This window comes from Lagopus muta, chromosome 1, assembly GCF_023343835.1.
Source record: "Lagopus muta isolate bLagMut1 chromosome 1, bLagMut1 primary, whole genome shotgun sequence".
Classification (NCBI taxonomy): domain Eukaryota; kingdom Metazoa; phylum Chordata; class Aves; order Galliformes; family Phasianidae; genus Lagopus; species Lagopus muta.
In genome coordinates, this window is record NC_064433.1 from 126,067,794 (window position 1) to 126,095,481 (window position 27,688).

Sequence of the window (27,688 nt, forward strand, 5' to 3'; positions counted from 1 at the left end):
GACAGATTGAACTTAACTTGCTTCTTTTTCTTTATCACTTCTTTTTATATATATATATATATATATATATAAACTGTTTATAGTTCTGTGAATCTATTGTGATATTGATTATATTTTGTGTAATGGCAAGTTTAATCTGTGACCACTTGGATAAATAGTAAATGAAAATATAACAGGCCAATCAATGCATTCTGCAGTGTTTATTGCTCTTATCTTTGTTTACCATTTAAAAAAAAATTCAGAACAGTTGTCAAAAGCTTTTTCAGTGACATTTCTTATGAAGTTATGTGCTGCTCACCATGAAAGAAGAATAAAAAATTGAATGTTGAGTATAGTTTCAATATCTAATACTATAGATAATATTAGTGGGCCTAATCTCATTGCACAATATTTTCAGAGCATTTTACACTGTACATGGCAGATTTAAAAATGAAGTCATGTACAAATTTTAATTGAATTCATTAAAAATATTTTATGATAGAAATTTCATAATAGCTCAACTGAAGGAAATTTGTTGACCTCCTTAGACTGATAAATTTATGGTCCTTAAGAAGCTTTTCACTCCTTAGAAATATATATAAAATTGGATTTTAAGTCTTGCTATTATGCATCACACTGTCTTTTCTCATCCTTTTTCCCTTAAATGTTCTTATAATCATATGTGATTCAGGACATTTTCAGATGACTTTAATGTATTCTAATCTAGATTTTCTCCTGAAAAAAAAAAAAAAAAAGCAATAAAAATAAAAATAATAAAAATAAAAAATAAAAATAAAATTTAAAAATAGCAGTATTCTCACATTACCCTCTCTCTTACCTATTTTTTTGTACTTTATGTATGTGGTAATTGTTTTGTCTTCATAGTAGAACTAATCTGAAAGAATCCATCAAGACACAATTTTAACAAGTTGTTTTTGTGCTTAAGCTCATGTTAGAATATTGTTTTAAAAAGTATTGCTATGTCTTATGTATTAATACAATCTACTAACTCAAATGGAAACTGGAAAATGACTTGTCTTCACTGCAATTTTCTTTTTACTCATCACATCTGGAGTTAAAATTCAAATGAGACTTAGCTGGAGCCAGATAGGATGAATATAGCAGACTGAAATTTATTTCTGTGACCTCTATTTTAGAGGACCAGGCCATAACTAAGAGACAGTGTTGTAGAATATAAAAAAAAATCTAGCAAAGCATCCTACCTCTGAACTCTGTTGGGGAGGCTTGGGGAAGAGTAACAAACATATATATCAATTCCCTCTAATAGTTCTCTAACCTCAGACTGTTTCTATCTCAGGGACTTCCCATACTAGTTATGGTTTCAGTTAATGAAATGAATGAAATCCTGATGGATTGCCTTTAACGTTTGAAGATTTTAGCATTTATATTCAGCAGGAGCACTTTTACATTGGTAAATGTGATGTGTACAGGGAAAAAAAAAAGCTATTAGAAAATAGGAGTTTGCTTTATGTTTGTCATTTGTGCTTTGCTTTGAAAATACCCTCCTCTGGCATTTCATAAATGAAACTAATGAAAATGAAAAAGACATGCTTATGCTTCCAAGCATAGTCTCTTCCACATTATTCATATTTCTTATGTCTTATTTGTGATCAGATATAATACAAATTAATCTTCCTTTTGAGAAACTTGGAGAGACAAAGAAATTGGAGCAGGATACACAGTTCTGGGCAGCAGTTGTGAAGAGGCATAAAGACAGAGGAAATTTAAAATGAAACAGGGTTTAGAAAGAATCAAAGAAATAGATTAAAGTTCACTAACTTGTTTATTTTGTATATGTTTGCCCTTGATTAATTTTTTCACTACGATATCTTGGCTGTTCAATGTATCATGTTGAGTTTGGCATTACATTTTATGTAAGGGCAACATCATAAGCTTAGAAATTGAATATTTTGGTTTTAAGAAAATATATAAAGTGCAAGAGGGGAAAAATATTAATTTGCTGTGAAGATTATGTCTCATTTTAAGATGTACTTGTGAAATTTCTTTTATTAGCTAATAAACAGTGTGACAGAATGAAATTTAGTCTTTCATTTTTATATTAGTCTTCATCAAGTGTGGTAAAAGTCAAATAAAATGGTTAGTTTTCTCATATGTGAATTCCTTTACATCTTAAAAAGTTGGTGTCATTTTCCAGTACTGAATTACCTTTGCGAATTTTGATATTATTTTGAAAGAGAAAGAAAATATGGCTTTCACACACTAGATCCTGTCTTTTCCTACTGGAAGATTTTATACCCATCATTGCAGTACAAATTTTTGTTTTTTACAAATTTTACAAAAATGTGTTCTAAGAGTTACTTGAGTAGTGCAAAGCGCTGGTTCTTGAGAAAAGATAAGATAAAATTGTTGCTATTTGTTTCACAAAGACAACCTGCACAAAATCGTAACAGGACAATCTTTTCAATTTCTAGTTTTACTGGCTTCCTTACCTTCCTCTTAGCTTTCTAACAACATATAGTCTATTATACCCTGGCACAGGCTGCAGACAATGATATATGCAACTATATGGTTGTGTATGTCGAATGTCACTAAGATGAGAATAAAATAAGCAAGTTTAAACTGAGGACGTGAAACACATGAAGTAATATTTACCTTATTTGAAAAATGTCACATTGTACGTGTGTTCTTGATAGTTGTTACCATTGTGCTGCTCTTCATTTAGAGCAGGCAAATTACTCTTTACTTGAAGGCCTTTATTATGGAAACTTTCCTTTGCAGCTGGTGTTGACATTGAAATTCAAATGTAATTGCTGACCGATGTGTAAGGGTGAGTAAGGAATGAAGAGAAAAAAAATTAAACACAGTTCACTAACTCAGTGCCTAGTGTCTTGTTCCATTGTCTAGGATGAAAAATAAAATAAAAATTATAAATAAATAAATTAATAAAGTCAAAGAACAGAGAAGAAGAACTGGAAGACAAAAAAATCAATGGAGGAGCACTCATAGTCAAAATTTAGGCTTTCAGCCAGCTATCGAATTGATTTGATATGGATTAGGTCCAAGGACCAAATACAAAGATGAAGAATGGACTTTTCCCTCAATGATATAATCCTGGGTAATACTGACTGGGAAATAGAAAAGGAAAGTCATCATAATATTTTATTTTTGGAATGACTTAAAAGCATGGGAAATCAGTTCATAGGAATAAATAAATGCAAATTGCAGCAGGATTTTGATTATTTTGGAGATGGCATTTATCTCTAAAGCTGTCAGAACATAACTCACTGTATTTAACTTCATGATGTTTCCTCCTTTAACTTACCTAAGAGTATATTTGTCTGTTCTTTTAAAGTGAATTTTGTACTCATGGCAATAGTATGCCCACTTGCTTCAGAGCAAATGGCAGCAAGGTTATTCAAATGCCCTCCAATGGAAACAAATTAACATTTCTGGTGCTTCAGTCCAGGAATGCAGTGAAGTCAGAGGAGTCATCCAGTGTTTTCATAGAAGGCAAAGCAGAGTCTGCCCTTTTTCTAGGCTGTCCTGAACTATGGAAACTACCAGTACTAGCTTCATTCTCTATGTAGGGCTGATTTCATCTAAACTTGCCTAAAATATTGGTCTCAGCTGATCATATACCGTTGTCTGCTTGGAAAAAAAATTGCTTTTATGGGAATTCTATCCATTCAAATTCAGGTGTGTAAAAATCTGAAGCTGTTTTTGGAGAGTGTTTTGCTTTGTTTTTCACATGCTATCTGTCAGGATAGTGCTAATAATATTAGATTAGACACAAAGCTTTTCGGTAGCTAAAGTTAACAGTGGTCTATACACCCTTTCGTTCCTTATTTCATCTGAGTGCTACATGGCATAAGAGTGTCAGTTATTACTGTTTCTGCTTTGACATACTCATGCTATTGTCCTCTATTTACTCTCTAATTTATCCTCTAATTTACTATCTCTATTTACTATATAAACTATCTATTCTATGCCCATAAACCATTATATAACTTTCGGTTTGCAAATTTTATTGCCAGACTTTTAGAATACATTAAATTCCAATATCATATTTATTGTAAATGAAATATTGTGCAGAAATGTTTCTATATATGGACAAGATCCACTGCTGAAATTTAACTTCACATTAGCTTGCTCCTTGTAAATGAAAATCATGTGACTGAAAGTCTTATTATTTTGATCCTGTGCATGCCCATGCTTGCACTGTAATTGAGATCATTGGCACACTTTCAAACAAAACTTCAGGATCATCACTAACTCCTGCACTTTTCTAAATTTTCATGCCTCTTTTATACTTCTCTCCAGACTGATTGTTGTTTCCAAAGACTCTTAATCCCTGAATGCTGCTCAGTTCAGCTGGTGGCGTTCTTGCCCTCCTTACATGGCTAATCAGTTTGGAACAAATGTCCCCTAAAAATGTTTGGGACATTTCACTCACACATGCTGTGCTCAGATTCCTCTTTTTCTGCTGTTGGTGTTTGTGGCATTTTGCAGTAGGAGATCCATGTGGATGTCCTTCTCAATCACTGCATACTTACTTAATGGAAAATAGGTTTGTAAAGTCAAGAATGGAGTATTACAGCCAATGTGTTTCTGGTTTATTATATGGAAAGGAAAAATTGTTATTTGTTGCCTATATTCAGCGCTTGCCATCCTTTCTTTGTTGCATTAGGATAGTGAGAAGGGCTTCTGTGTCTTATTAAAGTACTAATCCATGGATTTTCAGTTCACAGACTGTCCTATAAGTTGTCCCATACTGAAAAATGGAAAATATTCTTACTGCACTTAAAAACATATGCTTACAAGGCACAAAGTATAATCTAAAAGTAAATCTGCATTCCTGATTGTTTAGGACATAAGAGTCACATACAAATAAAGTGTTCTGAAATTTTCATAGTGGTTACAGGAAAATAATAAAAAATAAAAATCTGTTAGTGTTGCATATTTCTGGGCAAATAGCTACTCCTTGCCTGAAATTCCTGAAATGGATTTGAACAAAAAATTTGATCAAGTGCTCAGAACATGAAAGAAAATATATCCTCATCAAGAAGGTACGGACTTATGATTTCAGTTTTGTCATGTGGGGCTGACACTTTACCTTGATGCTTAGTTTTTAAATTAAGAAAAATTGCTCTTGCAATTAATAAGAATCATCAGAGAACTGTTGAAACAAACAAAAATCTTAATTTGTCTAACATCATATCTGCATTAACTGCAGTTTTACTCAGTCAGTTTTTAGTTCATTTGGAAAGAATTCAAAATGACAAATATCAACCAGCTTTATCCTGATACTGCTAGAAGAGCTGAAACATGTTTAAGATCTGAATATTATTTTTTATAATTATACTGTGCTGCTTTGAAGGTTACAACAGCCACTTTCTCTCAGGGAGGTCATAGTTCAGATTAAATAAAAGCTTAACTATAGAATATTATAGAAAATTGAGGTAAACTTCAACAAACAAAGTCAGCAAGGGGGTTATTCTTTCTTTGACAGTCTTAAAAAGATAATAAAGGCATGTGAAAGACAGTTGTTAAATATATATATATATAGAGAGAGAGAGAGGGAGGGATTAATAGTTTGTTTCCTTCTTTTTCCTCTTTGGTATGGAAGAGAAAGAAGATGTTACTGCAGTTCTGCCTCCCTTGCTTCTCATTGTTTGAGGTTTTAGTTGTTTTATATGAAAGCCATATATATTTAGCCATAGAGTTATGACTCATATTACTGTAATTGTATAACATTTTTTTAAAAAGAAATAAAGAACAAATGAAACATTTATTGACATTAAATATCAATTAAAGTTGCTAATTAAATATGATTTTTTTATATGAGAGGTAATACTTTTCATTCATTTATGGCTGATCTTACATGTAGAAATTTATGTCACTATGATGTAGTCTATATGATGCTATAAATTTAGAGTTTAGTTCTTTATGTGGCATTACTTTTATATATTGAGGCTGGATTTGCACCTCATTTTAGAAATTTTATCATAGAAAGCATTATGGAAATGCATCTGTGAATGTTCAACACATACGATTTCTTCTTTACTTTCACCTTCTTTTCCACTTCCTCCATTTTCAGTCATTTATTTACTCAAACTTTGTGAACTTCCCTCCTTTCTGTTACTGAAAAATACCTACAAGCAGTACAAAGAAATCTGTTTCCATTTGCCAGTATTTGTATGTACCACAAGGGGTTTTTTTCCTTGGGGTCTTGGGTCTCCTTCCCCAACAGACCAGAAGACATTGGCATAGTAGACTGAAGTGGCTCAAGGCTGCAGATGGTTAATCTGACTTCAAACTGCTCTGGGACTCTAGATCTCCTGAGTTGTGAGGCCTCTTTCTGGCTAATTTTCTGAAGTGATAGCTTTTAAACATTAGTAACTGAGTCCCTTGTTTTGACTTGACATGTTGCTGCCAGCGGAGCCTAACTCAGTGATGTCCACCTGAAAACATCCATTTGATTTAAGGTATTTCTTATAGACTACTGACTTCCAGTTGTCTGACAGTGAAAGTCTGTAGGAGTTAAAGAGTGTAAATTGTAAGTACATGACTTGATGCGGTAATTGTGATGTAACGCAAGGTCTAGACTGTGAATGATAGGCAGCGTGGCTAATGTTTCACATTAGTTGGTTTCAGAAAAACAAATTAATCTTGGTCCTAGTCTTCTGGTCCTTTCATTCTAAGCAGCAAGACAAGCAGCAAATGTGTCGTTCTTTGTTTCTAAAATCTGATAACTACAGTACAGGAACAAAAAACAGTAGCACAGTTTTTCCTACAGTTTCCAAGGAAAGAAACAAAACCTGATTAGTTCAGATGAAATCTCCCTGCTAATGGCTGAATTGTTCACAGTTTACTTGCTGTCTTCCTAATAAAAACCCTTTGAAAAATTTGAGTGTGATTTTTGTCATTGTTTCCTGTTCCTTTTACTGTTTTCTTTTTTCTGAGCATGTCCATCCTTATAAAAAGTAGAGTGATTTGTAGAGCTATGTAGGTCAGGAGAATGCTGGTCCAGGTTAGGAAACATTTAAATGAATGTGTTAAGGGAGCATTGCTCTTAGTGGAAGATTTGGTGTATGATTTGCTGCTGTGTGTTGCCTTTACCGAAAAACAATTTCCTAAGCTTTTGTACCTTAATAACATACAGCTATTAAACATTTAATATCTTCAGTCTGTATATTACGATGTTATTTCAGAAAAAGAAAATAATGATTTTGCAAAAATAAAACCTTTGCAGCAGAGCAAAACAAACCAAAATCAAACAGTGTGCAGAATTATTTCTACTGCCTGCGCTGGAGACATTTAACTAGGACCGTAACCTTTAAAAAAAGGGGAAAAAAAATAGCCCAGAAGATGAAAATATGAGAGTATGTGTTGTGAATGTGTGGATATCCTGCAGCCAATTCTGTGTCTGGTGAACTAAAATTATCCCTTTTTGCCTTATAGGTTTTTTAAGTACTGGGGACCAAGCTGCAAAAGGCAATTACGGATTGCTTGACCAAATCCAAGCTTTGCGTTGGATTGAAGAAAATATTGGATCTTTTGGAGGAGACCCAAAAAGAGTTACTATTTTTGGATCTGGGGCAGGAGCTTCCTGTGTCAGTCTTCTGACACTCTCTCACTACTCAGAAGGTAAGGAAAGCATACAGTAATGGAGAAATGATTCTTTTATGATCTTTTGTAAAACAAAGCAAAATAAAACAGAATATATATATATTTTTTAAAAATAGCCAAATCAGTAGATAGAATTATACTGCATCTGTAATTTTTGTAAAATACCCACTATTTATTGTTCTAGATTTGTATTTGGCATCATAAACATTCTTGTCTACCCTCTCAACATGTATTTAGATTATTTCCTTAATTAATAACAACAGAACTCAAACTTACTCAAAAAATTAATACAACTCCCCACAGTTATTGTGAGATCCTACACAGAGTTTTTAAGATTTTGGCAGAATGTCTACCCTGAAAACAAACAAACAAACAAACAAACAAACAAAAAACAGCAAAATACAAGGAATGTATGGAACTGGTACCATATACATAATTTTCTCTGAAAGTGACGCTAATATAATAAAATAGGAAGCATTATTTTCAGTGTAGCCCTCATAGATACCTGTTGGTAATACCAACACTGCAAAAAAAATTATAATAGAAGACAAAAAAATTGCTGTGGTTTCACACTGGTGGGAAACTGTGCTCCACTGCGCCACTCTCACTCTCATACTCCTCAAATGAAGACAGAAAGAAAATGTGATGAAAAAAGCTTATGTTTTGGAATAAGGACAGGGAGGTCACTCTCCAATTACCTTCTCAGGCCACACAGACTTATCATAAGTAGACTAATGCAATTTATTGTATTTTGCTAATAACAGGTTAGAGCAGTGAGAAACTAAAAAAACACCTTCCCCTCACTCATCCTATTCTGCCTCCTTCTCCTGAGCAACACAGGAGAATGAGAAATGGAGACTGCAGTCATTTCATAATGCTTCGTCCTTGCCGCCCCCCCATGGCCACTCTCAGCCCCTGCTCCACGTGGGTCCCTCCCACAATGCTGTTCTTCCTGAACTAATAACTTTGTAAAAAAAGCCCAATACAGCCAAATATCTATCATATTCATAATGCCATGCTACTCCTATCATACAGAAATGTATGGAAGAAAGCTCAGCTCTAGCAAGCCATTGTAGAATGATTGCTGTTAAACACATCCTATTTGGAAGCACACAGAATTATTCCAGACAATTTAGGGTAGTGACACAATGGCATACAGTAAGTAACGGTTGAGTAAGCCCTGCCAAAAACAAACAGATGGAACAATGGAAAGCCTAACCAATGACATCACTGAAATTTTGTGATATGTGCAGTAAGTTGTTACCACCAAGGGTCTATTGGTCTCAGTCATTTTTCCTTGTAAATGCTTCAAGGTCTTCAAATGCTTTTGTAGCTCTTGCTGTCTTTGGTATTTCAAGAGTTTGAATGCAGAAATCTTGTGTAGAAGAGGCCCAAGCATTTTAATTTAAGTATACAATAGGTCTTTTTACTGACTTTACTAGGAAAAAGGAGATGAGGCAGATCTTCCAGTAAGCTCCGATTGCTTTTCAGTGCTTTGCTGTCACAAAGAAGCTCTTCAGTCCTAGTCTCTGTTTGCTCTGTATATTAATACATCTAAAACAACCACAAGGAACTATTTATTTTTATCTTATATTCTTCCAAAACGTGCAAACATATTTTAATTCGCCATATAGGTAGTACTTACATACAATCATGCGTATTAATTCACCATATAGGTAGTACTACACACAATCATGCATACATATATATGTATGTATATTCTTTATGTATATACTTCAAGGTGGTAAAGAAAAATGTCAGAGGAGAGGGCTTAAGCTTATTAAATTGATTTTTGCAGAGCACATTTTTTTGTATTAAAAGATGCATGGCTTCTGTGAAAGAAATGAGAGTGTGTAATTCTCGTTTGACCTTTAAACCACTGAAGAGTGCATTTATGAGAGTCATTGACATGGCAAAGAGGTTATGATTGCTTGTAGCTGCCACCCCTTTACAGAAAAATTTTACAGGACTACCACTGTGCTAAAATCAGGGGACTTTCATTAAAGAAAAAGAAAACTGCATTACAAGCATGAGTTTTATTCTTGAAACAATAATCTGAAACCTTAATTCTTTCTCTATGTGAGCAACAAGAACAAGAGAGATTTAAATTAATAGCCTATTACAGACACTGTAAAAAGGAAATAGAGAGAAAATTATATGCAAACTGAATTGAAATATAGGAATATGCATTCTTTAGTCAAAAGCATTCTTTGCTTAGTGAAAGCTGCTTTTAATTTTATTTTATTTTTAATATAATTTGATTTGCATTTAAACAATTTGCACCTGCAGGTTTGTTCCAAAAGGCAATCATACAGAGTGGAACAGCCCTGTCCAGCTGGGCAGTGAACTATCAGCCTGCCAAGTACACTCGGATATTGGCAGATAAAGTCGGCTGCGACATGCTGGATACCACTGATTTGGTTGAATGCCTTCGGAATAAGAACTACAAAGAACTCATTCAACAGACCATCACTCCAGCCACGTACCACATTGCCTTTGGCCCTGTGATAGATGGAGATGTGATTCCAGATGACCCTCAGATTCTCATGGAGCAAGGCGAATTCCTTAACTATGATATAATGCTGGGTGTGAATCAAGGGGAAGGTTTAAAATTTGTGGATGGCATTGTAGACAATGAAGATGGTGTTTCTCCCAATGATTTTGACTTTTCTGTCTCCAATTTTGTGGACAATCTATATGGTTATCCAGAAGGAAAAGATACACTCCGAGAGACCATTAAATTCATGTATACAGACTGGGCAGACAAGGAAAACCCTGAAACAAGACGAAAGACCCTGGTAGCACTTTTTACTGACCACCAGTGGGTTGCTCCTGCTGTTGCCACTGCTGATCTGCATGCCCAGTATGGATCTCCAACGTATTTCTATGCATTTTATCACCACTGTCAAAGTGAAATGAAACCAAGCTGGGCTGATTCAGCTCATGGTGATGAAGTCCCGTATGTGTTTGGCATTCCTATGATTGGCCCAACAGAATTGTTCAACTGTAACTTTTCCAAGAATGATGTCATGCTCAGTGCAGTTGTTATGACATACTGGACAAACTTCGCCAAAACTGGGTAAGTTTGACCTCTAGCATTCCTTCTTGTTGATAACACGCTCCTAAAATAGTCAAATTACCATAGCAGTGGCTCCAAGCCTGTATTGTGACTTACGATTATAGCACTGTTTAGTATGTGTGAGGCACTATGTAACTGGGGCTTATTCATATTTAATAGATTTTTAATTAGTGTGTTCCTGCAAACTATTTTCTTTCAGTAGCTCAGTGAGAAGAATAATGCACTGTATTTTTGATTCAAAAATAGGGCAATTATTAAGAAAAAGCCTTTTTTAGAGAAAAAGCAGTTCACTAAAATACTGAAAAATCAGAGGAAATGTATTCTACCAGAAGAAAGAACAGTCAGGCAGATAGAGCTTATGTCTTAGAAAAGTAAGAAAGTTGTTTTCTTTTTAATGACCTTCATAGGAATGGGAGCTCAGAGAAAAAGTGAATCAGAAAGGCAGACACTAGAAAGATATTTTTTTTTTCCTCTGTAGGCTGTAATGGCCATAATGAATAGTGGGATGGGATGAAGAAAAGACTCAGATATAAATTTTTCTTTGAGGTTAAAAATTCAAGTTAATTCTGCTTACAAAATAATACATCAATATTTTGCGGAAAAAAGAATTATAGACATGAAGGAAAAAAACCCTCAGAGCAGCTTAATATGTGAGTGCTATTAATAATTTCTCTGTTTTCTGTATCATTCCTCTAAATATTATTCTGGTATTTTACTTGTACAGCAAGGACTTTTTTGTTAACCTTGAGTCTTCAGTACTGAACACAGATACTTATGGAACAACGGTGCTGTAAATCTTCTCATGCTTAGTGGCAGGATTGGACTCTGAAAATCGCAGCTTTACTGCAGTGCAGTTAGTAATATGCAGCGTTATAAGAAAAATTCAAAGACGCCCATTGTGAAACTTACAGCTCTTAGCAATCTTTAACATATCAAGATGATGTTCAAGGCAGAGACTTTTTGCAGTCATAACAAAAACCTTGATATTAATTAAAACACAATCCAATATTTCAGCTCGCTTTACAAAGCAAAAGAAAACTTAGGTGCCTTCTAGACAAGCAGGTACTTTTGAACGCAGAAATCCCATAGCACTGAAGCAAAAGCGAATGAACTGTGAAATATTTAGATGTATGTGGAAACAATAAGACATCAGTTGGATGATTGGGGTAGACAAACTGGTGAAAGCTTGGCTTATGGACAAACAATGCCACATGTTGACTGTAGTGCACATTCAAAAAGAGTATTTTATCATGATTTTGTTTTTGTATGAATTAAGTGTCACGTGTACGTAGAGGACATGAGGTTCTTGCAAATGTGCAAGATTGGAATTATTACAGAGATCTCCACATTCCCACTGTTAGTAGCAGTTTCTTTTATGATTATTCCCTGTACAGTAAGTTGCATCTAAACAATTTTTAGGAAGTTTCTTTCAGCCCCAACTGCCACTATTACTCATAGTTGCAAGCAGTTTGCAGCTGTTTCTACTTGAAAGCTAATTTCAGCAAGCTACACTTAACCATCACCCAGTTATGAACCCATGTGTTAGCCTTTTCAAAACCTTGTTTCTAGCTTAGCCTAGAAATAGGGAAGTAATTTGTTACAGAGCAGGTGAGACAAACTAGATTTGGGATATAAAAATTGCATGAATATATGGCTTTTGATTCCACTGTGTGGAAAATTATATGTGAGAGCTTCATTAAGAGGTGCACTTAAAGCTTCAGTCCATTGTCAGTAGTACTATCCTAACAGAAATTGTAATTTTATATGCACAAATGTTCAGTCAGTTAGGGCCGTGTGTTATACTCCTCGCAGATACATCAGCAGAGGGAGCGGGGATGATGGGAGGGGATGTGTGCCAGCCCTTAATGGATACTCTGAAAGTGACACTCTTGTGAAGAAGGGTTTGCAGTTTCACAAAGTGGATATGAAACCATGTTCTCAGAAACATTTATCAGGTTTCTAAAAATTACCCTCTTTTGAGTAGTGAAAGTACTCTGAGTCTTTGTCCACACTTATCCATCTCTTCTCAAGTCAGCTGTGGGAAAGATATACGTGTAAAGAACAAATCCCAAATTTCTTTGTAATTCAGAGGAATACTCCTGAATTATTTTATTGTCACTGATTCTGAAGCAAAATGTTAACTGAGTTATTAAGGATATCTGTTCAGTTTGCCTTTTTAAAGGAAGACATAATTAAACTTACAAAGAGTAAACGTATTTTCAAATCAATCATCTGTGAACTCCTTTATAAACTTTGCATTTCTTTTGATGTTTTTCTCTGAGGGAATAACGGTTTTCAATAGCGAGTCTATTGGTCAGATGAAACAGAGTATTTATGCATTGCTTTCCTCAGTAGCTCACAGCTGATTGGAAGTATGGCAACAGTGGGAACAGGTAAAAGTGAGGGAAGGAAATATAGGCAAAACCATGATTGTGTAGCAGTGTTTCAGGGAGGAATGGCAATCTCAATAATAATAATGAGAGATTACTTAAAAAATCAAGGAAAGTGTGAAGAAACTCTACAGAGTTTTTTTTTTTTTTTTTTTTTTTTTTTTAAAGTATGTATTAAAGAAGACTGCTTAAGGAAAATAAATTACCAGTAGGCCTTTCAGTGGTTTGGAAGCAGACTCATTGTGTAACTGTCAGGACATTTTACTCTCTGATGAAGTAAAAAAATGACACCAAAAATGAAATGCATTAATGTAACAATTCCATTATGGTGACTAATAGTTAATGCTCTTGCAAAATTACATAAAAGAAAAATGTCATTTCGACATGCTATTTGGAATTCTGGATAAGAGAAAATTTCCTAACATTTCTCAAAATTCTTCTGGTGAAATAGAAGACTCTATGAAATAGAGTTCCCTCATTTGCCCTATGAGTCACCTGCTAATTCTTGTGAACAGGAATGTGTGCTACTCTTCAGTCAGCATTTATTGCAGACACATTTACTTCATAGCACTTGAGAAAAAAAAATGTAACCCAATTGTAACCCAAAAGGTGAGAATTTAATGACAATAAACTGCAACATGTTAAATTGAGCAAAGCAGTGCAGGTTGAAAGTGGAAAAAAGAAAGTGGTAGGTGAAGTCAGATGATTTTGCATTTTAATAAAAAATGTAAGATGGGAAAGATTGTCATGTATATTTCAGACAAGTTCATGCATTTCACGACAGGAACATTTTCAGGGGTAGAATCTGTTTAATCTGAACTCTATAAATTATGAAAACAAATCATCAGAGGGAAATAAGAGCAACAGCAAACATTATTTTTATTCTAGCAATAGGATAAATAAAGAATTACAAACAAAAAATCCTAACAAAAAATATTCCTCCCTATCAACCAGTGAGATTGGGAACCAAGCTATGCACTGTGAGATTTGTTACATGAAAAAGTATAGAACTGAAAAACTATTCAGATTGTATTTTTATCATCATAATTAGAATGTGTTTTTAAAGGAAAATCTTCTGTCTCCTTTTGTTCTGTAACTACACACTGGAACCACATGAGAGTCCAGAAACACCAAATTGATGTGAGAGGCTAAATAAAAGGAAAACAGAAGTTATAGTTAATGTAGCAGATCAAAAGTTTTTTGAACAGCTAGTTGTATAGGAGAAAAGACAGTATCTACATAGGTCCCTCCAAAAGTAATGCCTCTTGTTTATTTCCATGGAAACTACAACAGATGCAAAGAGCATGGTAACACTAGCAAATTCTTAGCTACAAGACATTCTTTTTCAACATAGTCACCACTCTGAGTAATGTGATGAGCTGATTGAGATGCTGTTCATTTTTTAGCATGATAGTTGTGCTTGACCATCCAGAACATGGCTTGCCTTTCACACTGCTATCCCCATGGCTGAAATGAACCACCCACCATTTCACTGTGTTCACATCCACTGTTTGGTCTCCAGAAACATTCAGTAAGTGTCAATGAGTGTCAATTTGTACCATTTTTTCTGCATGGAGGAATTCAATGACATGCCATGTCAGAAGCCATTTTGTCAGACTGTCCCACTGCTGCCATACCACCATCTACTACTGATATTTTGAGCCAATATGATAAAATAAAAGGCATTACTTTTGGAGCAGGCTTTGTACATCTATATTTTATGGCTATCCACAATACTGGAAACATGTTTTTTTTTTAATAGGATACTGGAAAAAAATATTTATAAGATAAACTGTTTAACATCACCAGGAAAGGACTCATCATGTCATAACTTGTAAAGTTATGATGTTATGAAATATCACCAGTGAGCATAGAAGGAGGGACAAAATAAAAATTTTCTTATTTACATCCACAGGATGATTGTGGTAAGTTATGTTACTGTGTATTAGATCCTTTAGCTAGAACTATATTTAGTCATTTTCTTATGAAAAAATTATTTAGGTGCCTATCTTCCAAGTTCAGTTACACAATATTAAGACCATCTACTCAATTATTGATTAACCCTAGAATTGATGCCAACAATACAGTTTAGTATCAACTCACATGCAGTCGTTGTGTTTACGACTGACTGCTTTTTTTTTCTGTTCATTGTTTTATTGGGGTATTTCATGCTAATATATGGCCATGTAAACAAATCCCAGTATATAAGACTAGTCTCATGTATCTGTAGCTTTCCCTCTTGTGTTTGGAGGAGGAGTCAGAACAAATCAGTATTCCTAATAGACAGTTAAAAAGGAGACATGGAGTTACCAAATAGAACAGCAAGAAAGAAAAGGAAGGTTAATATTTATATATTCATAGGCTGTTTCTAGAGGAAGAATTTTCATTTCAGAAAGTTACTTGCTAAAATCATTGTCTGCATCATTTGTATATGGACACTAAAAAAAAAGTCTAAACATTTTGGTAATTTCTGTTTTGATAAAGTTCAATTTCCTTTTACTTTCAGTGAGTCCTGGATTCTTCCTTCCTCTTTCTTAAGCTATTCATGAGAAGAGGGAAGGGATTAGAAACAAAGTATAGTTAGCTGAACTACTGAACTTCTTCATCTCCTCTACTATGAATGAAGTACAACTCATTTACATGAGCTAGTTTAATTTACGTCTTATGTAGGATCCTTTCCAGAGTCTGTGAGTCTGAGAGTCTGTTCTGAATCAGAACAGCAAGAGGGAAGAACACAAGGGGCGTTTTAGCTGTAACTCTTCCAGGATTTTGAGTGTCTGAAAGAAAAATGCTTTGCATTTTAATAATCATGTTGATTTTTTGTTTGTTTTAGAATTTATGTGTTGAGCCCAAATGCACTGTGGCAGATATATTGTGCTGGGCCAATATCTTCCCTTTTGAATTTGCTAAATCTTTCACTGTGCTCTTTGAGAATAGAAGAAATACTTTCATTTCCTTCCTCAATGCATGTTAGAACCCTTCAAAGTATGAGCATATTAAAATCCAATGCCTCAGTACTTGGAAACTGATTTTTTTTTTCAAGCTTCAGCCATAGTGAATAATTAATAAAAAATTACTATTTTCAGAATTTACAGAATTTATCTAAAATAATAATAATAAAAAACAGCTACCATTCTTGAACTTTTAGTTAATATCCTATTGAGATGGGAAATACTTTATCCAGTATAATATGGAAACCCACATACATAAACAAAACAAAGTACTTAAATTACGCAGAAAATGAATTATTTCTTCAACTTGAAAAAGGAAAAAATATTTCAGGTAAACAGAGGAATGAAAGAATCATAAGATTATCAAAACCAAATTACCAGTCCATTTTGAGAACGGTTAAGGAATAGATATTTACAAACAACAAAGGAGCACTAAATTTGGCAATCATGCTCATGGGCCTTTGGAAACAGAAATGAAAAAAAAAAAAAAAAGCTTTAAAATATGTAACAGTAGTTCTTCATATTCCCATAACATTCATAACAGTATATTGGAAGAGAAGGAAAATATTAGAATCATTTTCACTGGAAATAAACTAATGCATATGGGAATGGAAAGGAGAATGGAAAGTTTTCAGAGCAAGGCACAGAAAATGAATCATATGCTCTCAGTAAAATATATCACAAAGTCTCTGAAAATATGCTTTACTGCTAGAGAGGATTAAAACTAATGTAGGTCATAATAGTAAACTAATAGATTTATTTTAAACTCTTTATTTGTTCATGCCAAGAGAAAGTTATATTTATCTAAGTAAGGCTTGCCAAAATTATAAGGGTATGTGTATGTTAACCACATTTAAATACCTATTATGCTACAGACTTGTCTTTATTTTGAATCTTTATGAAAGAAAAAATGAGAAGATAGAAGATACATAATTGAAGTAAAATATTTGGGTTAAGTTCAGTAAAAAAGGATAATAAAATTTTTTGAATTCAAATATTTAATTGCAATTGTTTTTAAATGCCATTACTTAGTTAACTAATATAAAACTTGTCAGCTAATGTAGGTGTTATCCATAGGAGCTGGGACAAAACTACAGCTTCTAAACCCATATATAGTTCCTTGTGCACTGAACACTTAATGCAAAATGCAAATTATGGAATGATTTGTCGCAGAAAAATAGTTCAAAGTCTTATCCCAAAGCAGATATCTGAACAAAGGGGTATTAATAGCTCAGTAAAGGAACACAGGGACATGTTGTACCCAAATACCTGTATTAGCCCTGATACTTGTGTTTTGAAGCTCTGTGTAAGACACATTCATTATAAACTTTCATGATCACATGTATTTTCAACATTTTCATAGAGATTAGATGCCTAATTACAGCAGTGGAAGTAGTGGTATAGTAACTGAGAATGTTGATGTCAAATCTTGAGAAGAACTGAGCCTAAACCTTTACAAACTATGGGAGAAGATAATTAATACTTCTCTACTTTAGTGTATGTGACTGCCTCACAAAACTCCAGATGGGCTTTTGGTAACTGAAACAGATTCTTTCTTTGTTTTCATTCAAGAAAGAATTGTTGAATCTAAGATACATTGTACTGTAAGTATTTAGACTTTTGTCTACATAATAACATGCAGTGTAAATGTTGAGAAATTTTCCAAGCTTCTCTTTTTGGGTTAAGTGGAGGATTAACCCTTAACTAAGGGACAGAATTTTGTTATTGTTGTTGCTGCTCTAAAATGACTATAACATTGCTTTTTATTTTTGTAGAGATCCAAACCAGCCTGTTCCACAAGACACAAAGTTCATCCACACAAAACCAAACCGCTTTGAAGAAGTAGCCTGGTCCAAATACAATCCTAAAGATCAGCTTTATCTGCATATTGGCCTGAAACCACGAGTTCGTGATCACTACCGAGCAACAAAAGTTGCTTTCTGGTTGGAGCTTGTGCCACACCTTCACAACCTGAATGAAATTTTTCAATATGTTTCCACAACAACTAAAGTACCCCCTCCTGACATGACATCATTTCCTTATGTTACCCGACGCTCTCCTGGTAAATTGTGGCCAGCCACCAAACGCCCAGCAATGACACCTGCCAACAATCCCAAACATTCAAAAGACACTCATAAAACAGCTCCCGAGGATACAACAGTTCTGATAGAAAACAAGAGAGATTACTCTACTGAGCTGAGCGTCACCATTGCTGTGGGAGCATCCTTGCTGTTCCTCAATATTTTAGCATTTGCTGCATTATATTACAAGAAAGACAAGCGGCGTCACGAGACTCACAGGCGCCCTAGCCCCCAGAGGAACACAACCAATGATATCGCACACATACAAAATGAAGAGATCATGTCATTGCAGATGAAACAGCTGGAACATGACCATGAGTGTGAATCACTGCAGGCCCATGACACGCTGAGACTAACCTGTCCACCTGACTACACGCTTACTTTGAGAAGGTCTCCAGATGACATTCCACTCATGACTCCCAACACCATAACCATGATCCCAAATACATTAACAGGAATGCAGCCTTTGCATACTTTCAACACCTTCAGTGGAGGACAAAACAGTACGAATTTGCCCCATGGACATTCAACTACTAGGGTATAGCTCAGCCCTTCCCCCTCACAAGCCACCTGGAAGAAAGAGAAAAAAAAAAAAAAAAAAGAAGAGGAAAAAGTTATAATACCATTCATTGAACACCTTGTCCAAATCTTAAGTAAAAACAAGTAAAAGAGAAGGACAGACATTATTTTCTTACTGTTCCTTCCCAAAGAAACTCTCTGATGTTAAAGATCAACTATAAACCCTGTGAAATGTGAAAAGTGTACATTGCTGTTACAATACTGCTTTAAGATCTCAACCCCTTTAATTGAAAGTTGAGGCCAGAAGAAGTCACTTAAAATGATGTTTTGAGCATATCGAGCAAAGCAGACTCTTCTGGAACACAGAGCCACTGACTGTACAAATGTTTTGGTTTTGGTTTTGGTTTTTTTTGGTTTTGTCTTTGGTTTTGGTTTTTTTTCTTTTTAATAAATAAAAAAATCTTTATGTGCCATACGATGAATGGCCCTTGTTGAAACAAAGACATCATCATGGGCTTTTACCCAGCATATGAAGCTGTAATCCAGATGGGGGAAATAGAATTTTATTATTAATAACAAAAATGGAAAAAAAAAAAAGAGGAGGACTGACTATGCAGTAAAATACGTATAGTTCTGTGCACAGAGGTGACTTGCCAGCCTGAACTATATTTAAAGAAACTTTGTAAAAATGTACATAGATGTGCGTTTAAAAACAACTAAAAAAAAAAAAAAAAAAAAAAAAAAAAAAAAAAAAAAAAGCTTTTATTGATGTTTTCAGTTTGAAAAGAGCTTTTAGAAAGGTTGTGCATTCAGTTGTGACCTATGTGTATATACATTAGTCATATCACCTCTCTTTCCTCCAAGGCCAAAGGAGGATTTTCTTCTTAATTACTAGTGGTAAACAAAAAACATGAGGTTTTTCTAACATTTCATTTATATGAGGCCATGGTGTCATGCAGAGGATAAAGTTGTCTGTGTGACCTGCATATTTTCTCTTACAGGTTACACTAGTGCATGTTAAAGTATTCATAGGAGATTGCTGTTCTTTTCTGAAACATTTTTTTTTAATAATTTAATTTTGTGTTAGCTTTTGTTAAATTGCAACACAGCAATGGATATGAAAATGGAAAATAATACAAAACAAACAAACAAACAAAAAATAATTACTATATCATAAGCTTATTGAATGAAGAGATATCCAGTAGTATATGTTCAAAAGTCCAGTTTGTAGTTCTTGGTTATTGAGATAAATTAGGAAGAGTCTTGTGCCCTGACAATAGCAACAAAAGACCCTGTTTATGTTAGCATTTTCTGAGCAAACATAGCTCTATATTCACCAGCAGTTGCAGAGGGATCTCAGATGAGAAAATACCTCCTCAGCTTTGCTAAACTAAAGAAAAAGTGAAATTTGAAAGAACTTCTCTGCCCAGTATTCTGTTTTGCACTTGAGGAAAGAATCTTCCTGTCAGAACATACTTTGCTGCTTTATTACACAGCAGTGCCATTGTTAGTGAAAATTATGGAAATAGAAGCAAAGTCATCAGATGTTATGCATCTGAATGTACTTTCAAATTCTAGATAATATTATTGTCAGGAAAGTCAAAACTCCTGGCTGGTTATTCCCTTCTGCCCTTCCTTCACCTGGAAGAGCCTTGCAGTGCTATCAAACAAGGAATTTAGCAATTTGATTCAAACAACTGAATTGAATGTGAAAAGCTAAAAATAAGTTCTCGCAGATGAAGATTGCTTTGCATTTTGTCTTAGAAATTTACTGCATCATCAAGAGATCGTAACCAAAGATATTTGAACAAAATTGGTCTGCACTTGAACATGGTTATCCCAGATGTATTTTGTATTATAAATTCATGACTAAGCTGCATCAATACCATATGTCCCATAGTAATCTAACACAGGATGCCTTGTACCTCTTTTTGTTTTCAATACTTCTTCTTTTTTTTTTTTTTTTTTTAATAAGACATCTTGGAATAGTCCTTCTGGTGAATAAAGGTGACAAAATGATTCACTGAAGTCAATCCAACTCCTTGTTATAGCATGCAGTAAAGCAGATTCTGAAGGAAAGAAATAAAAGGAAAGTTAATTATTTGACAAAAAATACAACATGTGGCTGATATAATCCCTTACCTGTAATAAATGTACTATTACCTGACCTGGATGCTCAGGTTGGAATACGATGAAGCAACAAGCCCAAAGTACAAGTCGTAGCAAATGGAAAACTGCCTTTTTCACTGATCCATCACATAATATTGATTAATGCTTACTCTAGACCAGACCATTTCCACCACTTATGTGATGCCTCAGCTGAGATGAAGCAGTTCATATCTCTTAAAATAATAATTAAAAAAAAGAAAAAAAAAAGAAAAAAAAAAGAAAATAGTTAAAAAAAAAAAGAAAAAAGAAAAAAGGTATTGATGCTTGGCATCATAATCAGTTGGGTATGTTTGTAATGTGAATTACAGTATTTGTTTAGTACTTCCAATTGTCTTCTGCTAGCAATATGTACAGTACTGTGTCAGGCTTGTGACATTTGGGTTTAAAAAAAAAAAGTTCCTGTAAGTGAATGATTTTAGCTTTTAAAAGTAATTGCAATCAAGTTGATTTAATAATTCAGTACATCTGGACTGACATATGATTTATAGAGGGAACAGATTTATAGGGTCTTATTAGAATTCTATAATAATAATAACAAAATATACTTTGAAAACTGTAAAAGAAAAACAAAAGTACTTTCCCAGGCTTATATTCTTGACCTTACGAGGCACGCAGGGTTTAATGGTTTCTTCTGTTATTGTTTTGCGATCTTTTGTTTTTTTGCCTTAAGTAATGATAGAAGATATATATGGCTGGACACATATGTATAAACTTTTCAGCAGCATTTTTAATAATAAATATCACAGTATTTTCTAATGCTTTGTGCAAAGAACTACGTGTTCATCCTTTTTTTTTATAGAAAGTCTTTCAGGCGTACATTTTCTGCCCATCTCTACTTCATTATCTTATGTAAATGATGCCTTGATACACAATACACGAATATTAAAATACCAGAGGTCACACCTTTAAGTTCGCACTGAGCTTTTGTGGCTTTTCTAGATCTATAAAGCTACCAATAAAAGGAAAGAAAGTAAGACAATGAAGACATGAGAATAAACTCCTTATATTTATTATCTGTATGCATCTGTATCCCATCAAAGCAATGGTTTAATTGTTCTTTTAGTATTCTCTGTAGCACTGAAAAAGAGCTTAGGTAAGCAGCTTCCCCTATTAACGTGTAGCTTAGCAGCTGAGAAATATATCTTCCAAACTAAGGTTAAAAATGATTCAGAAAATCTAATACATCCAGCCTCCACAAGTAAATATACTTTCACTTCATATTTAAAATTCAGATAAATGACAAGTTTTCTAAGAAAAATATGTAGGAGTAGCAATATAAGTTACTCATATATGTGGAGGGGATTTACATGTATTGCAGATATGTTAAGATCATTCTTCCTTCAAAAATTCAGTGAGCAAATATAGTTTGTTCTTTTATGCTATTAAATTCATTTTGTCAATCAGATTTCCCTCCACTGGAAAGGTACATAGACATTTTAGTAATTTTGGCTGGATATTGTTTGCTTTCTGTAATTATTCTATTGAGTGGAGGTACTAACAATAAGGTTTGATGAACTTTGAGTGTATTATTGAAGAGTATTTGCAAAAAGCAAATTCTGAATGATTCATATCAGATTTTTGATATGAAAACCAAGCTTCTGAGATAGAAACATATTATGTGCCTACTGACTTAATCAAGCAGCTTGAATTTTGAATATTCAATTTGTATATAAAGCTTTTGCAAATAAACTGCAGATTTAGAATTGTTCAGAAAATATGTTTAATTACAGGTAAACTGAAATTTCACAGCTTGCTTAGAGATAGATAATTCATACACAAGAAAAGAGGCTATAATTGTGTCATTTCTGTGAGTGTTCACCTTAAATTACTGGGTGAACTCAATAAATAACCTTTTTTGCAGTTATGGATTTCACATTAAAAAAAAAGCTTCAGAAGTTTCTTGCTAATTAAATATTGTGTTGTTTTCATTCTTTGCTGTCTGACATATAAATCTGCAGATTAGTATGTTTCTATTTGCACTTAGAAGTATGATAATTAAATAGCATTTTATATCACATAGAAATTGTACAAGAGAATACAATGATGATTTTGTGCTTGTCTCAAATTTGTAGATATACATCTGTATTATTTAATTAGTGTCAACTGTTTCTCATATTTTTGTCTACAGCTGTTTGACATCACAAATCTCATCAGCGTGAATCTCTCCAGAGGCCATTAGCAGCTGGTAAAACTGAGATTTTCATCCCACTAGAAATTATGATATTATGCATTTAATATCGTAATGTTTAAAAATATTTCTCATCACCTCAAAATAAGTAAGATATTGACCTTTTATTGAAGCAAATGAAAAATAAGGGAGGGATTTGGAAATGTTTAAATAACTTGCTTGAGCTGTAGTGTAATAAACAACATATCACGTTGAGTTGCAGTTTTGATTCAAAATATTTTGTTTGTTGTTCAGCTATGGCCACCAAGGCTGTCACTCTGTTAGTTATGTTTTTGAAAGTTATGCTTTCATTTTTTTATGGCCCTCTCAGACTAGTTTATCCAAAAACCCAGCTCACACAGGAGTGACATATGTAGGTTCCTCCAAAAGTAATGCCTCCACCATTAGCTATGTGTTTTCTCCAATGATTAAAAATCTGTGCAGCCGTTTGGAACACATCTTGTCTTTCACATCACTGTCACCATTGCTGAAATGTACACTTCACTGTGCTCACATCCACTGTTTGGTCTCCACAAACATTTGGCAAGTGTCAATGAGTATTAGTGGGTGGGTTTTTCTTCATGGAGGAATTCAGTTCCATACTTTTCCTTCATCCACACTTCTGTGTTGGACACCATTTTGTCGGACTGCCCCTTTACTGTCACAACACCAACATTTGCCTCTGACATCATGGGCCACCATAATAAAATAGGAGGCATTACTTTTGGAGCTGCCCTCATTGTTGCAATCCAATCACAAAATCCAGATCAGACAAAGAGTTTTGTCAGAAGCCAAATTAACTGCAAAGGTAATTAATGAGAATATACGTTAGTACTGCAATAACTGAGATGTAGAATAAGCATGTAATAAATTAGCTACATTTGATGTTTTTCAATTGAAAATTGACAGATGTTTACAATATGTACATTTTCCCAGCTTTATTTTCTGCCCCTTTCCCACAAAAAATAACAAGATATTTCCAGCCAGTTCTAGTCATTTCTTGAATATCCACTTAGGTAAATGAGAAACAAAACAGATGACATCTTTTTGTTTCCTACTCTCGGGTACTGAAAGCATTTATTTTTTTTTCCACTCCTACCTCTTATCAGGAATTAGAGTTTATCTAGATGCTTCAGGGTAGTCCCATTACCCAAATTCCTAGTTTAATAGTAAAGGAAATCCAGACTTAGAACAGACTTATCCTTAGGCTAGCAAGTAGTTATCTTTCTCCCCCACTGCCAAAACATGGCACAAAAAAATACTGTGAACTTTAAATATGCTTTATTTTAAAGCAATATCTAATTTCTAGAGACCACTTTCTCAGCTTGTCATGTCTCATGTCATGCTTTTATCTGTACCAACTCACAGTACTTACTCATCATTTTGTATGTCTTATCTCTATTTAATCTATTTTCCCTAAGTGATAAAGATGAATTTCTATGCTTTATTTGGTTGTTTGTTGTTTTTGTTTTTGTTTGCTGTCACAACAGTTATGTTTAACCCCAGATGTGTTCTCTGCTGCATGACTGAGGGAGCATTTTTCATCTGTCATTTTCCTTGCAGTTTTTAGTGCCCAGAATGTTCCTCTAAAGAAATATTTACATAACAGTATTTACATAACAATTTGTAATCCTCATGCCTTCATCTCTATGCTGCCTGCACTTTGTGCCAGTCCAACAGTTGTAGTTTGACGTGGTGCTTGTCTTAGTGGGAAGTGTCAGCTTTGAGCCGGGTTCTCTTGTTACTCTGCTATCATTCACTGTCAGTATTTGTTTCTTTTCTCTATTGTTTGTGAATCAAAGATAAGCTAAGTTAGTCCATCATGATATTGCACACCAAGTTTTCTCAAATACTAATATGTCATTATTCACAATTCTTGTTTAGGTACACGATATAAATTGTGCTGTATCATTAAAACAACAGCAAAAATAATCTAAAACATTTGCATTTCTTAAACCTTTTACAAAAGGTCTGTCATCAGAGCAAACTAATAGATGCCTGGCACAGCTAGCCTTTAATGACAGGAATTTATGGTATATTTGTGCATTGGCTCCCACCTGATAAAGATGTTTCTTTCTAATATCTATAGAAATAAATATAATTACCAGTTTCATGCTTAAAAATGATATTACATTGTATCAAAAATGTTTAAACAACAGTTAAGTCAAAGCTCACAGAAGCTTTAGACACTGAGGATCACACTCTAGTTTCCTGCACTGGTGGTTATTTTGTAAAAGCAACAAGCTGAATTTGATGGAGAGTTGTTGCAGAGTGCTTTCTACACTTCAGTTACTGTATACCCCACTTCAGAAACTAGAATGGAATTTGCATGTTTCAGGATACTGACAAAACATTTTTAATGGAGTTTGTACTTTCAAGAGTCCCTAAAAGCAGTAGCAAAGAAACTGAAGGGATAAGACTGTAAAATAAATAGGAATTAGATATGCATGGTTTTTTTGACATGGTTTTTTTGATATGAAGTTAATGTGACAGATTTCTATGTAGATTGATCAACAGAAGAAAAAAAACAAATTTGCAAAGGATAGATTTTTACAGGGGCTAGTCAAATGAAATCAGTAGAGATAACTAGTTTATAATGGGATTTTGAAAAAAGGAATCATATATATCATATCATATCTATGCTATGATATGCATATCTAGCTATATCATATGGGTTTAGATTTGAATATAATCTACAGTACTCATCTGGGTATTGAGAAATACAAAATTAGATCCCAAGATGCCCTAGTTTTGCCAGAATATAGTGCTGCTATGGTAGAAAATACAGCAAAGTGAAATGTGCTCTTGTGTCTGTAAATGACTAAAGAAACTTTCAAATCATTTAATTCCAAGAAAGACAAGGTGCCAAACTTGATAAATAGGGAATAATGAAAATAGAAACGAGGCACATGTCCCACCTGGAGATGCATCTTGTATGTAGAGGCCAACAGACAGGGATGATGCTCAAAATCTGCTTTCCTGATGCAGAGGAGTGGAAAAGGAAGGTCCCTAGAACTGTGTTCCTGGATGCTGTGTTCCAGTAACCACTGGCCCTTAAGACATAAAAAATGGTATTTGTCAGAGTTGCTTGGATCTTGGGATCTAAATGCAGAGCAGGTGAACATGCATATAGTTAAAATATTTTATTTCATTTGCAACAGCTCCATAAATTACTGCTTCAATAAACAGTAAGTACAAAGATACTTACCTTTTCTTGCTGAGTCTATGGATATAAATATATGCCAAGGACACATGGAATAACAGCCAGCAGCTCTCAAACCTGCAGCACATAACTAAAGACAACCAAACGCTCTAATTGCTGGAGCTTTGGGTAGCTGACAGTTCTATCAGGCATCAGATATTCTTCATCTCCTGTTACCAATACACCATCTAGAACTTGTGTGTAAAGTTTTTTTTTGTGGAGGACAGTTTGTTCCTATTGAAGGCTGTCATCTATCTAGGGACCAGTACAGATTAAAATATGGTAATATATTGCTAACTGTGCTCACATAGCTGGTTTACAAACATTTTTCTTGGCACTTAGCAGTTTACTAAGACATGGACAGTAAGAAATGTAAAAATCTTTTCAATAAGGATCTTGTGAAGGACAATACCAACTACAAAACAGAAAATGCAGATAATTTTGGTTAATGAAATCATTGTAGTTTGATGTAATTCAGCAAATTCTATAAATTCTTCTGAAACTGGAATTAACATTTAATAATGTGAAGCCCTCAAGTAATCCTGGAGGAATAGATAATCACAAGTCCCAGTTTGTGGATTTATACTAAACTGAGGATAGTTCTCTGTTTGCCTCGTCTTTATGCGGCCCCTGGAATTATTTGGTTTTGATGCCACCTTGCATAGTTTAGTGGCCTACATATTTGATCTTGAAGAAAACTACGGTCACCTCTGCTCTTCCTAAAAGTACAAAAATTAACAACAGGGCAATTGAATTTTTCTGAGATACACAGTGTCATACATCTTTCTACAACTGTCAAATTTATTCTTTTATATCTATAATTTGAATATTTCAAATTTTCCTAATGTTGCTTTCATAAGAAAGGAGAATGACACTATCCACTTAATTTCACAGGAACAGCTGCAGTAGAGCTAAAGTAGATGACTGTTTATTTTTTTTTTCATCTGTTAAGAAAATCAACTTAAGGCATACTAGTACTTTCCTCCTTCCCGATGGGATTTGAAAATTTTAATTCTTATTTATTTTAGTTTTTCCTCGGAGATAATATAGAAACTTGTAAAACAAACGTGAGCTGATTCAAAAAAAGTAAACCAGAATAGTTCTTAAATGAAAAAAAAATTAAAAAAAAAATATAAAATGAACAAAACTGTACTGCTTTTACTTATGGGATTGTTATATACCTCCACAATTTTAGCAACCAGTTTCAGAGCAGTTTCTGTACTGTAAAATTGAAAGCATGAAAACACGGAAATCATTTTATATCACATCCTACTTGACAAACTGTAAGTACACTTTCTAGTCCAGGAACCTAGAAGGCTACTTATTTAGACACCCAGTACATATTTATACATCTACCTATTGTATAGGTATAATTATGACATATTGATATACGTGGTTATTATTTACTTCTTGGCTGCCAGTTTTCAATGTCAGATTATACAACTTACTTTCAATTATTTATTATCACAGACTGTGAAAGATACCAATGCATTTCACCGGTAATTTGGAACACATTGTTTCAAACTTTTTTTTTTTTTCC

The 27,688-nt window shown here is 34.0% G+C and overlaps 1 protein-coding gene and 1 long non-coding RNA gene across 5 annotated transcripts in view; one reads left to right on the forward strand and one right to left on the reverse strand.

Moving 5' to 3' along the window:
* The window catches only part of NLGN4X (neuroligin 4 X-linked), a 152,578-nt gene extending 133,880 nt beyond the window's left edge, over positions 1 to 18,698 (forward strand). For all 4 annotated transcript variants that reach the window (XM_048928483.1, XM_048928511.1, XM_048928493.1 and 1 more), the window contains 3 exons: positions 7,423 to 7,608; positions 9,880 to 10,669; positions 17,786 to 18,698. In XM_048928483.1, coding sequence (XP_048784440.1) covers positions 7,423 to 7,608; positions 9,880 to 10,669; positions 17,786 to 18,635 — 1,826 coding nt within the window. In that variant the 3' untranslated portion in view covers positions 18,636 to 18,698. The remainder of the gene's footprint in view (positions 1 to 7,422; positions 7,609 to 9,879; positions 10,670 to 17,785) is intronic.
* Positions 18,699 to 20,538: 1,840 nt separating this feature from the next.
* The window catches only part of LOC125685565 (uncharacterized), a 28,760-nt gene continuing 21,610 nt past the window's right edge, over positions 20,539 to 27,688 (reverse strand). The window contains exon 2 of the long non-coding RNA XR_007373472.1: positions 20,539 to 25,999. This is a non-coding gene — a long non-coding RNA (uncharacterized LOC125685565). The remainder of the gene's footprint in view (positions 26,000 to 27,688) is intronic.